At 35.0% G+C, this 12,663-nt stretch overlaps 1 protein-coding gene across 1 annotated transcript in view; it reads right to left on the bottom strand.

Annotated features, from left to right (window-relative positions):
- Positions 1-10,620: 10,620 nt before the first annotated feature.
- The window catches only part of LOC131042304 (uncharacterized), a 38,135-nt gene continuing 36,092 nt past the window's right edge, over positions 10,621-12,663 (bottom strand). The window contains exons 6-7 of the mRNA XM_057975644.2: positions 11,700-11,933; positions 10,621-11,610 (exon numbers count right to left, since the gene is read on the bottom strand). Of these exons, the coding sequence (XP_057831627.2) occupies positions 11,260-11,610; positions 11,700-11,933 (585 nt within the window). The 3' untranslated portion in view covers positions 10,621-11,259. The remainder of the gene's footprint in view (positions 11,611-11,699; positions 11,934-12,663) is intronic.

Genomic DNA, 12,663 nt, shown 5'->3' with positions numbered 1-12,663 from the left:
ATGCCAAAATCCTTGCTTTAGAAAGTCAGGTGGTCCATGAACAAAACAAGTGCAGGGAGCTGCAATATGAGGTAAGAGCAAAAGATGAGGAAGTGTCGCGGTTGTCAAATCTTCCCCCCACTTGGAGGTTCCTCAATATTTTTCTCTAATTTTGGTAGAATTGTATGTTTCCCATTGGGAAAAGATTAAGCAGTATTGTCCTTCGCTGCAACCCGTGTTGAGATTTCTAGGAGAAGTGCAGTCCCTCAGTGCTGAAGCAGGCGCTCTCATTAACAGCTCTATGTTTTTTATTGGTATTAATCTCTCGATAGCCCAGAGCTTAATTCAGATGTTGTGTGCTGCTCAAGATGAAAAGTTGAGAGAAAAAGGAATTACAAACTGCAAGCAATTAATCAGGAAGACTAATGTCTTCGTTAACCAGCACAGGGTTATTATGCATCTATCAGCAACACTTGAGCCTTTACAGATTTCAGTTCCAGATATCAAGCAGCGCATAGAGAGGTGTGTTTCCCTGGGTCTGCCTTCTCCTTTTCCCGCAGATGGTTTTGTGTTGGGATTGAACAAGTGTTGAACCAGATAGAGCAATTACAGCAAGATAGGACCTTCTTACAGCACCTGAACAATCCTATTTCAGCAAAGGAGGTTGAGCGTCTCCTGCATCCCCTGGCCCAACTCCACGCGCTCTTGAAACCGGTCCATGATGAACCAGCGATCTTGCCATTCGATGAAGTAATTTTTTTACATCAACACTACTAGAGTCTAGAAGAGAAGGTGTTAAACCTCCGAAGATGAATGGTTTCCGTTGCAGCAGGTCTTCAATCTACTTCGCCCCGTTCTAGCATGAAGTTTGGTCTCTGAACCAACAATTTTGGGTTCTAGCATTCCGCAGGCAGAATTCCCCATTTAGTCTCTAAGAAATGTTAATATTATTTCGAGATTGCTCGTAGGCGGGGTTTTGATCAAGTGGCAGCTTGATTTCTTTTGATTTTCGGTCATTTTCCCATTCGTCAGCATGTGCGCCAAGTGGTGTCTTGGCATTGCCTCAAGTCGCTCGCTTTTCTTGCTCAAGTTTGAGAGAACATGGAGTTGTCGCGTGGCTCAGGTTTTTATATTGGTGTATGCTTCTCGACCACCATCCATCGTGTAAAGTTGAAGACACTTGGTGTCCCTGCGTTGCACGGTCTGTTTCTCTTTCTACACTCAACTTTGGATATCCCCCAAGTCGTCGCGTGTCATCCATGGTAGTTTGTGAACCAGGATTCAGTTTGCATCGCGGTTTTTTTTGTTAGGCAGGTGCAGGGATCACCATCACGCAATTGAGATAACAACTTTGAAGGTTGTTTTGTTGGGTAGTATCTCGCAGTGTGCCACACCAGGTTCTCTTTTCAGAAGTGGTTGCTAGGATGTTGTTGATGCTACGAGCTGTTAGTTAGGAGTTGAGGGCTCTATTTATGCTTTCTTTTCCTTGCTTTGAGGGGTTCAGACTTTTAGAGAGATTTTAGACTTTGGCTCATTAAAGAGGCCTTTATGTTGATTTAATTTGGTGAATGATAGACATGTCAGATTGTGCCTATGGCCTTAGTGATTGTTTTATTTGAAGCTTAATATATTGACTTCTGTGTTGTTTTCAAGTTCAATAACTTCTATGATATTTGATGTGAGACTCCACAGATTAAACTATGTTCTGAGACTTGTTATCTATTGGATGAATGGTTAATGTCATTTTATGTTGAATGAGTTTTGTTGAGTTACTCTCTCGAATGATTGTGAGCATGTAGATTGTTGAATGAGCTTTAAAGCCGCATGTCTATGGGTTTTATATGTTGTTAATGCTTTTCCAAAATATTTCGGTGTATCGCCTAAGTAGTATAGATCATTTGTTTTAAGTTTTCTTCTTCCCCTTTTCTCCCCCAATTATATGAAGAGTCAGCTTCTTAAACCTGAAGTCATTCAGTGAGTTTTGCGCAAAAGGTCCCCCATCACTGAATTTCCCATAAGGTTGTTAGCGTTTAAGGTAAAATTAAGAGTCAACGAGAAGTAATTATAACTAAAAATGTGCAAAATTGGGGCACAATAATTTATGAGTCATGTTCTATCATTTTAAAAAATTCTCCTTATTCCTGTGATTGTATTTATTCCTAATGAGAGCATCAGAAAATCTGGAAAGATTCATAAATAAACCATTCCCACACTCAACCATTGCCTCCATCAGTTGAGAAAGTTTGAATCCATTATGGCCGGCTTATCATCCTCCAGCTATGAGTTGACAGTCATCCTCTATTGTAGGCTAGTTTTCTTCGAAAGCATCTCATCAACATTAATCATCACAATTAATATAAAACTCCATCATGTTTCATAAACTTTCAAAAAATCACACATTCATTTATCACTATAATATATATATATATATATAATTCTTAATATAGCTAGAAAAGTTTGGATAATGTCTTTAAAGTATCAAGCATGTCTTGAGAAATATAAAGTTAAAAACAAGGAAATGATGACAATTATAGGACTTATTAGTGACAAGTCTTCATAGGATGTTAGATCTTCTCTTCCCTTTCCCGCTATGGATCTTATGAGGGTTTTTCATGTGATTGGTGTGACTTAAACAAATCCCTTTCCTACTCCATCAGCCTATATTGGTTAGTCCTACCAACCTTCTAATGTGGTTGCTTATATTGTTATTCCTTTCACTTCAACTTAGCTTTAATTAGATCCTGAGAAAATTGTTCAACATTTGGATTCTCTGACTCAACATACCTCTATTTCATTGTGATCATGGATGGGACCTTTGTGGGGGATTTCCCCTAATTCCCCCATGTCTAAGAATTTAGAAACAAATATATCTTGGACAATTTACAAAGAGAAAATAAAAATCTTCCTAAATTTCTCTCCCAATCTCATACTAGAGTGAAGGTAGTGAGATTGAATAGGGTTTCATCTAGTATTGTTTATCTTGTTTGTCTCATGTCTCATGGTGCTCATTTTGTTTGTATGTTGGCTACTTCATTGTACAAAGATTTAAATCCTTTCAAAATCTTCTTTTATTAAAAATTACATCATTCAACAATTTTACTCTTTAGCTTTTAGTTCTATTAATTATTTTGATAAACTAGCCACAACTTTCTTATGACATTTTTGCTTCAATATGGATTTGAAACAATTATCTAACTTGATTTAATGTTCCCAATGACATAATGAGCCTATAAATAAATATACCATTCATTTTTCAATAGGTATGTGGTAATTGAAGCATCACCTAGATGACAATAAGTTATAATCCCTTTCTTGAGGAGGTCATTCATTTCATTCAAGGTAGCATGTACTTGAATAACTTTTTGTCTTTCTATCTTTCTATGGACATGCATGTTCATATAAAGAATATTGAATTGAAATTTCTTGTATCCAATGTATTTTAAGTACGGATCACATTCTAATGGCTCTTCTACACTTGCCATTGAATTTCTAAAAGCTTATTAGTTTTTCAAAGGGTAATGGTTCAAAAGAGAAAAAGAACAATGTGCATTATGTTGCTAATGCTTCCAATGTGTCATCTTTTAAGCCTCTTAATTTTAAGAAATTTTGTAAGTTACAAGATGCCTTGGGCATTGTTCTTTGAAATATATTAAGCTCTAATATAATGCTCTTCCACCTATGTCTCCTTTATATGCAGTTAGAAGGCTACCTAGGAACTATAATGAGAATGCATTTTGTAACTTTCATAAATCTAATGGGCATCATACTTAAGGTCGCATAGCTTTGAAACATAAGGTGAAAACTTTGGTTACCAAAAATATGATTCATATAGGATGCAATTTTGGGTACAAACATTTGGCTACTCCCCTTAATCAAAAATTAAATATTTATGCTAATCCATTTCCCAATCATGTTAGTAATATATTTATATCTTATGAACATGATCCTTTTACTATCTCACATACATATGTTGACAAAGATTATAGGGATGATTGTTAATTGATTCTTATGCACAATCACATGCATATATTTGTGTGGATATGATACAGTCTCAAGATACATTTCCTTTTCATGCCACTCTATGGATTATATTTTTTATGAGAAGGTCCCACAAAATAACTTCTATGGTCCATTATATATCACTTGTCTAAGATACACTTCAAGTACTTAGCTTCGCATTGATCTTGCATGTTGCCTTAACATATGTATTAAAGAGATTTTAAGCACCAAGATTATGCACATTATGAATCATCACTAAAGATGCCTAATAGAATTTTGATTGAAACCTTGGGTTGCATCATTTTACATTTTACATTTATTCCTAAAGAACTACTAGCGTCATTTCATGTGATTCCATCTTTAGATTGATTCAGTGTATTACTTTGTAAACCATAGGTAGGGCAATGTAAATTAGTTCCTTCTTTGTTATATCAGCATGTTAAGTTTGTATATGAAGTCAAAATAGTCAAGCTTGATAGAACTCATTATAAACCAATATTAAATTTTTTATTTTTACATTAAACATGTTTATGAGGATGCCTAAGGATTTAGAGTTGCCATATGAGCATAAAGATGATGTAGATCATTTGTACAAGTTTCACTCAGGAGAAACAAAGAGCAAATATGAGGAAAATTTAAAAAGCTACTTATACATGTCCTCATTCTACAACTTTTAAGATAAGAAGCCAAAGAACCTCACCTTATATATCCTAGGATATCTAAGTATAAAAATATTAATATATGCATGTGTTCCACTAGTCCTAATGAAGAACAAATTACTCATGTACTAAGAAAGTGAGAAATAATAAAAGTTAACATGTTTCAAAAATTCACATTTCATCCAAAAGGTGCAACATCTTTATGAGAATCAAAAATAATAATATTTGTTCAATAAATGAAAAAAAAAAAATCTTTGTAGTCACTTATAAAGAAATCTATTTCTATACTTTTATCATTTCTTAATTGTTTTTTGACACTTCAACCTTTTGTTCATGTTATGTGTGTTGTGTTTCTCCCATTCTCTTTCACTTATGGTTTATAATTAGCTTTCTCCACTTGGGAACATCTTTCATATGGTTGTTATGTGTTTCTTTTAGCTCCTAGGTTATATGCTTATGCATTCCACTCTATATTCCATGATTATAATGATATGTCACGATTATCATGATTATCTTTTACTTGTAAATTTTATTGTGCTATATGTCTTCCATTTTTATATCTAGTGATACTTACATGTTACATCTAAATATGATCATTATCATGTTTTTATCTTATCATTACATATTTAAGATTTATATTGTGCTTATATCCTATGATTGCATGTTATGATATTTGTCATGCTCATATGACTACATTATGGTTATCACTATTTTTGTGTTTACCATTCAAGGCAAAATTGAGTAGCTTTGTCTTTCCCTTAATATTCATGCCTTCACAATCAAATCTAATATCCTTACTAACTTATTTGTGACTGAAATTATTTCTCCTCCCCTCCAACTGCTTCAAATGTAGCCAATTTTATTGAACATATATTTTTCAATGACAAACTCATAGTTTTCTATGTCCAAGGGAGCTTCACCAACCTTATCCACTTGAGTTCTTTTACAATTTTGCCTAGTTAAAGCTTTACTACTTTCTATATCAAGTAGAAGCTCTTACCCTCCCCCTTTTACTTTTATTGTTCTAAATAATAGTGTTCTTTCAAACAAGTTTGTATCCCCCATTTTAAATGTGTGAATTGCATATTCTTTCTATTTTGCAAGTTTCTAATGGAGCGCTCATTGAAAGGAGAATTCAAGAGTGATATAAATACTTTGAGCAAAAAAGTAAAATTTTGAGTATTTGAAAATATTTAATTTCTAATAGTAGGCATACACATCAAAGTGAGTGCGACATGTAATGGTGAGAATTGAATAGTTGTTGCCTTTTCTATTATGGAATTTGTTTTTAGTAGAGTTTCCTTGATGCAATGACTAGCCTATAAGTAGCATATTCTTGTGTGAATTTGGTTTATGATATCAATATATCTCAATCTCATTATCAATTATCCACAGATTTTATCATTTTCCCTAGATCCACTATTTATCAACACTGATCAAATTTGAAGGTGCAAACTTGACCTCAATCTCATTTCCATATTCATTGATATAAACCCTAAAATTTTAGAACTCAAAACCAACTTAAATATCACCAACTTCCTCTTTAATAACCATTGTCAACTGACCTAGCACATATTTGTGTTAAATTTTTGTTCTTTGTGTTGTTTAAAGGCATTCATTTATTCTATTAGAAGTTATCTAGGAGTTACCAAGAAATTCTAGTTGTCCAAAGAATTAGCATGGAACATTTATGGGAGTGTCATAGCAACATGATCAAAGAATTACATCAACAAACATCATCTTAGAGCTATTGCATAATTGTTTGTTGTCTTTTATCCCTATTTCAAAATCATTTAATTGGTCCTCTAAGAGGTTGCAAAGAACACAAATCTCATGTTTCAACATATCCCTCCAAAGTTGTTGTGAACACCATTTGTTGCTCAATGATTTTAGACACCAAAGGATCACAAGATTCGATTTCTAGCATTCAACTTTTTGTCAGTTTAGTCCTACAATTTACCATCCATATTTTGTGTCAAGTTCAATCTTGCAATTGCATAGGCAAGCTAAAGCTATTGTTGTTTGATAAAACATCCAAGGAATTTGTTGTGACTTTTTCACATATCACCCCATTGCAAATGGGGAGCCCCCACTTTTTTGCTTTCTAAGTTAGTTGTGAAGCCTTTAGCTATTGGCCTTTCACTTGGAACAAATGCAGTATCTTAGGTGGCTAGGAGGTAATCAAGTCAAGTCTCTCTCTTTAGGATGAAGTGACGTCAATTAGATTTCAAGTGTTAGGAAATGGATGATTTCATGATGTCAATCCATTTGATCATCATTAACTTGTTGAATCATAGATGAAGTGCTGAAATTTCGTTAAGGCAGATTGTTTGAGTAGTAAAAACTTGGGGGCAAGGATAGGCCAGAGTTCGAGTAATCATGAAGGGGCTCAAGACAAACAGATTGAGTAAGAAAAATTGTCATCTTGAGGTCACTTCAAGTTGCCTCTCAAATGTGTGAACGTCCAGTTGCCTCCAAAATCAATGAACTTCCAATTGCCTCCCAAATGTGTGAACTTCCATTTGCCTCCCAAATGTGTGAACTTCTTGTTGCCTCCAAAATGTATGAACTTCCAGTTGCCTCCCAAATGTGCAAACTTTCAATGGAGCCTCAAATGTGCAAACTTCTTGTGGGGTCTCAAATCAACGAACTTTCACCTCACATTTCCTTTGCTTGAAGATGATCACGACCTTGCTAGAACGTTGTTAAGAAGTTATCAAAAGCCTAATCCATGGCAAGCGAAGGGAACAAATGGAGTACCAAGCCAATCAACTAGTGATGAATCACTTCCAATACCCTTGCCAAGGCATGACATTCACCTTAGTACTTCCACTTCCTTCCACTTCATGCCCAAATCCTTGGCCTATTATGACTCAACTTCCAGTTACCATCAAAAATCTCAGCCAGCATGAAGAAGTCTTCCACTTCACATCAAAATCCATGGCAATACAGGTGAATAATCAAACTTGCTGATATGAAAATCACCTCAGACTGAAAGCTCCAAATCACACGTGAAATCAATAAAAAATTAGACATGAGATCAGATGTTAGAACATTATTTCACCCCATTGGGAAGGCATTTCAATTTAAGAGTTTGAAAAATAGGTAAAATTAGTATATATCGGTCATGTTTTATACTATCTTGTTTGTTGTTGCAGATGATCAGATGAAAGAGTTGATTGCAAGTACAATCAAAGTCTAATGCAAGAAACAAACTCGAGGAATCAAACACAAAGACAACAATGCAAGAGAGAGGATTCTACAAAGGAAGATATCAAGCTAAGAAAGGGAACTTGATTGCTCCATATGAGGAACACTCCCAACATTCATCAACATTGCAAAGGGAAGAGTAAGGACTCATCATCACAAAGTAAAGATCAATGAAAGAGCAAGCATGAGAGTGAAGGTGCTAAAGGAAGGAATTTTACAAATATCTTGAATTTCCTCTGAAAATCCAAGAATGATTGCCAGTATAGCTAGATGGAAGCTCCAAGGCGAAGATGACCAAGCCAGGGGATAGTTTTAGAAGAGTTTTAAATCAAAGTTAGAAGATGAGGCAATTAGGAACATCTCTTACCTTCATCTTATTCATGATTGAACTTGGAAATGTTGAGTATCAAGAGATATGCCTCCATCATCTACCTTTGTGATGAGTTACAATGAGCAAGCTAAGGTGGCGTCCAATCATCTCTTATCCAAATATATCATTCTAAGATAAAGTGTCCAGATTCAATGCACCTGACTCATCCATCAAAGAGGATAACTACCACATGTGTACATATAGTCCGACGCACCTACCGTAGTCATGTATTGGTCAATTATTCAAGGAAGAACATGTGTCTCGTAAAATATAATTTTATCATTGGTCGAGCAATAAATGCTTTGTAATGGATGTAACAAACCTTAATTAGGGTTCCTATCCTTTAATCTTGGCACCTGACTCATCCATCAAAGAGGATAACTACCACATGTGTGCATATAGTCTGACGCACCTACCGTAGTCATGTATTGGTCAATTATTCAAGGAAGAAAATGTGTCTCGTAAAATGTAATTTTATCATTGGTCAAGCAATAAATGCTTTGTAATGGATGTAACAAAACTTAATTAGGGTTCCTATCCTTTAATCTTGGCCATCGATTGTGAATCAGTTTGAGCCACTCATTGTAATGAATGCACTATATAAGGCTCCTCTTCTTCACTTGTAAAGGTTAATAGCGAATAGTGAATAGTTCAATAGCAAACAATAGTCAAGAGTTAGATAGCAAGCAAATAGTTAGAGTAAAAGAGGAAGAGAAGGCAAAGATTGTTACCAAGACTTTGTTGTAAGTAGCGTATTAATTTCATTGAAGATATAATGAACTCTATGTTGATTGAACAATTTGCATGATCTCTACTTCTCATTTAATTTTCATGTTATTTAGATGAATGGAAGAATTTTGTGCATGATCAATGATGAAATTTGTACATCCATATTACTAACACCTTACTGATTATAAAGTGTCTTACATAGTCAACTAGATCCATCTTAGCCAAGCTTAACTCCAATTGTTACTTCCTCATTGATATGCATGGTCTTGGTGTTTATGCTTGTGGAGGTGATTAAGATCACACTAACCTTGTGAGATGTTGCATGTCAAAGCAAAGCTTAGTTGAGTTTCACCAAAAATTGTCCATTGCTCTTGCATTTTAGGCTTAGATTAGCTTTCTCAACCCTTGCCCTTCTTTTTTTTTTAAAGTTAAATAAAATCCCACATTCCAATGACATTTAAGTATTCAAAGATTCAACATAAATATCCACCTTGTGATTCCAGCAATATCACATCAAACGACTTAGTCTATCCAAGATTACATCAAGGCCTGACATCGAGAACCTTGGAGTCACCTCCTATGATCACGAAGCTTAACATAAAAAGAAATTTTGTTCAAGAGAGAATATAATACTTAGTATTTTATTTTGTGTTGCGTGAGTCAACAGAATCCATAAGCATTAACTAAAGTATTTGGCACCAAAAGAGGGTTGTGTATGTCAATAGAAAAATCGGCAATTAAAACTTCATCTACAATGACAAATAATGTATAGATCACAAAACTGGAGTGATTAGCACGAGCGAATGTTGCAGAACTCAAGGTTTTCATTGTTGTTATCTAGATAGCGTCTAGTTTGAATTTTGCATAAGTTTAAAAAGTATCTGAACGTTTCAAATTATGTGCTTACATGTTAAGCATGTAAGCTTTACCTAAATGTAGGATAGTACCACTACAGATATACCATGCACACAATAAATAATAAAAGTTCTCGTTAGAAGATAAAGAGTTTTTGGCGTTTTGTTCTTCTTAAACAATTTTACATGTTAATATAAACAAAAATATGATAAAATATGAAGACCCCAACAAATAAATATAAGCAATGGGCAAGATTTCTTTACTTTTTGCATATTCCATATGATTTTGGTGACTGATGAAAGAAAATATTAGAGGAAAGAATACAGATAAACACGAAGACCACGCGTGAGGAGCACCCAAGTTCTGTCACACTTTGTGGGGTATAAAAATTTGCATTGGGGCCGAATAAGTATGTTCTTGTATGTGCCTATTGCCTAGGCAATTCTCCAAATTCCCACACCTGCATGGAATAATGACCATGTTTATGCATGCCTGAAAGAATGCAGAACCTACACAAATAGGAATTGGCCCAATAGATGTAGCTAAATATTTCCGACATGAATGTGAATATTTGAATTAGAAGGAACTGTGCATCCAGTTCCCAATAAAACAAATATCCTCCAAGAAACTGAGACATGTTTAGGTCATAACATATATCTGTGTCCTATATAAGCTTAACGCCTAATAGAGTTAAATTTATCAAAACAAATTTGTTTAAAACTAAATAAATCATCCAAATTCATTGCATGTGAGGAAATGAATTACAATTATAACCAACTTTAACATCCATACATTTACATGAACAAAACAACTCAGAAATGTCCAACTGAATAGTGCAATGCATATAGCTCTTACTATAGGTATGTTCACAAATATATTTACATTAAGAAAACAAAACAAAATCGAGGAACTCCAATGTCTCTTCTTCAATGAAATTCAAACAGGCTTATGTACATAAAATATTCCGGTAAAATTGCTGGAAAATAGCTATGAGGAATCTACTCTTGCAAACTTACAGCAGTGCCACGGCCCAAGGTAGTGGGTGCATATCATATGATAACGTTACTCTTAATTCCCATGTGCTGGGCCAATAGAGCCTTTGAAAGTATTACACGAACGCATTCTCATTACCAAAATAACAAAAGGTAACTGATGAATCAGAATAAATTCACCATCATCTTAGATTGGCCACATTTAGAATGCATATTTTAATGCACCCATACCAAGCAATTTCCATCAGAACAAAAATTAAAGACTGCGGCCACAAATTCCAATGAGCAGCAGTCTTGTTCTCCAATAAATTCTAAATCGAACACCATTAGTAGGCAAGAACTAATGGTGTATGTTTTTTATCCGCTACAGTGCAAAACTTTATGTTAGGAAGAGCTAGAGTCCTCAAACTACGACTTGATTCACTTGATTGTTACAACAAAATGTCCTGACCCATGATTGTTTGCTCTATCCAGCTTTTACAAGCTTTTTCTCCTGGGCAACTTCATCAGCATTATCATCTGCCTTATCCATTGCCTTTCTTGCCAACTCATAACCTGCAAAATTCATTGCACCAAGAGGTGCAATCCAAAAAAAGCGAGGCACAGCTCCCTTGAAAAGGCCAAATGGACCGTCTTGTTTCAAAATTGTAAAGGTAATGGCAACTATTGTTGTAGGTTCACCAGGGGGGCTTGTCATCATCCTAGTCTTCATAACATCAAAAGGAGTTGTAAGAACTGCTGCCAATCCCCCAGAGAGAGCTCCAACAGCAATGATCTCCCATGGTGCCAATTCACGATTTGCAAGCCGCTGAGCAACCTACAGAATTCCAAAAATAAATTAAACTATAAAGTGACAAAAACATTAAACATGTGTGATTAAATATTAAATATAGGTTTGCAATTTACCTTTGTGGATTCAGCATATAGTCCCATGCCAGCAACATAAAATGGAACTTCACGAAAAAGCATTGCCCCAGCTCCACGGAAAAAACCTTTTAGCCCATCTTGCTTCCATGTACCAATAATTGCAGCTCCAACATTATCAAACATACCAACCTGTAGTCTTTGCTTCAACACTTCACAGGGTGTCCTTACAGCAGTTCCAAGAACAGTTCCAGTGAAAGAAGAGAGAGATTGCACCTATTAAGCCATGGAGGAATCATTTACAAACATTATGTGCATGTCACAAACTTTGATAAGATATTTCAATTCATCAATCTCCAAACAGAAAGTTCAGATGACATATAACACAAATTGCTTCAACAGCAAAAATAATAGATACTTATACCAATGTGAATATAAAGAGGGAATACGTAACTATCTTTTGCAACACAAAATGGCTTCGTAGGGAAGCAGGAACCTTAAAATGTTCTTAGCCTATTTTGAGTTTGTTAAGGATCTATCAACTCTTACTGGACAAAACAAAAATTAGATTAATTAAGCATTTAAACTGCAACAGTGCATCAACTACCATTGCAAATATTGATTCAGGTCCCAGGGAATATCCAAAGGACACAATTTGAATTTCTAGACTGACGTGTTACATTAAGAAGCAAAAATATTAAACAAGAATTCAGAAACAGATAATAACATCCAGAAAATAGGCAAGATGCAGAACTGTAATACCGTGTTACACACAGAAGCAAAATGCAGAACTGTAATACCGTGTTACCCAAGGCATTGAGAATTTGCAAGGTTTGCAATTCTAAGACCACTTGTAGTTACCTCTTTGAACATTTATTTCTGTTGGGAGTGTTCATTGCCTACCTTCCACTTGAAATGGATGCCATGGCTGGCCTCACTCTTGACAAATGTGATCCTGCAATAGGTTGGGAAACCATTGAAATAATAGAACAGGATAAACACCTGA

This window comes from Cryptomeria japonica, chromosome 3, assembly GCF_030272615.1.
Source record: "Cryptomeria japonica chromosome 3, Sugi_1.0, whole genome shotgun sequence".
Classification (NCBI taxonomy): domain Eukaryota; kingdom Viridiplantae; phylum Streptophyta; class Pinopsida; order Cupressales; family Cupressaceae; genus Cryptomeria; species Cryptomeria japonica.
Note: the sequence above shows the minus strand (reverse complement) of the source record. Positions and strands in the feature narration are given on the sequence as shown.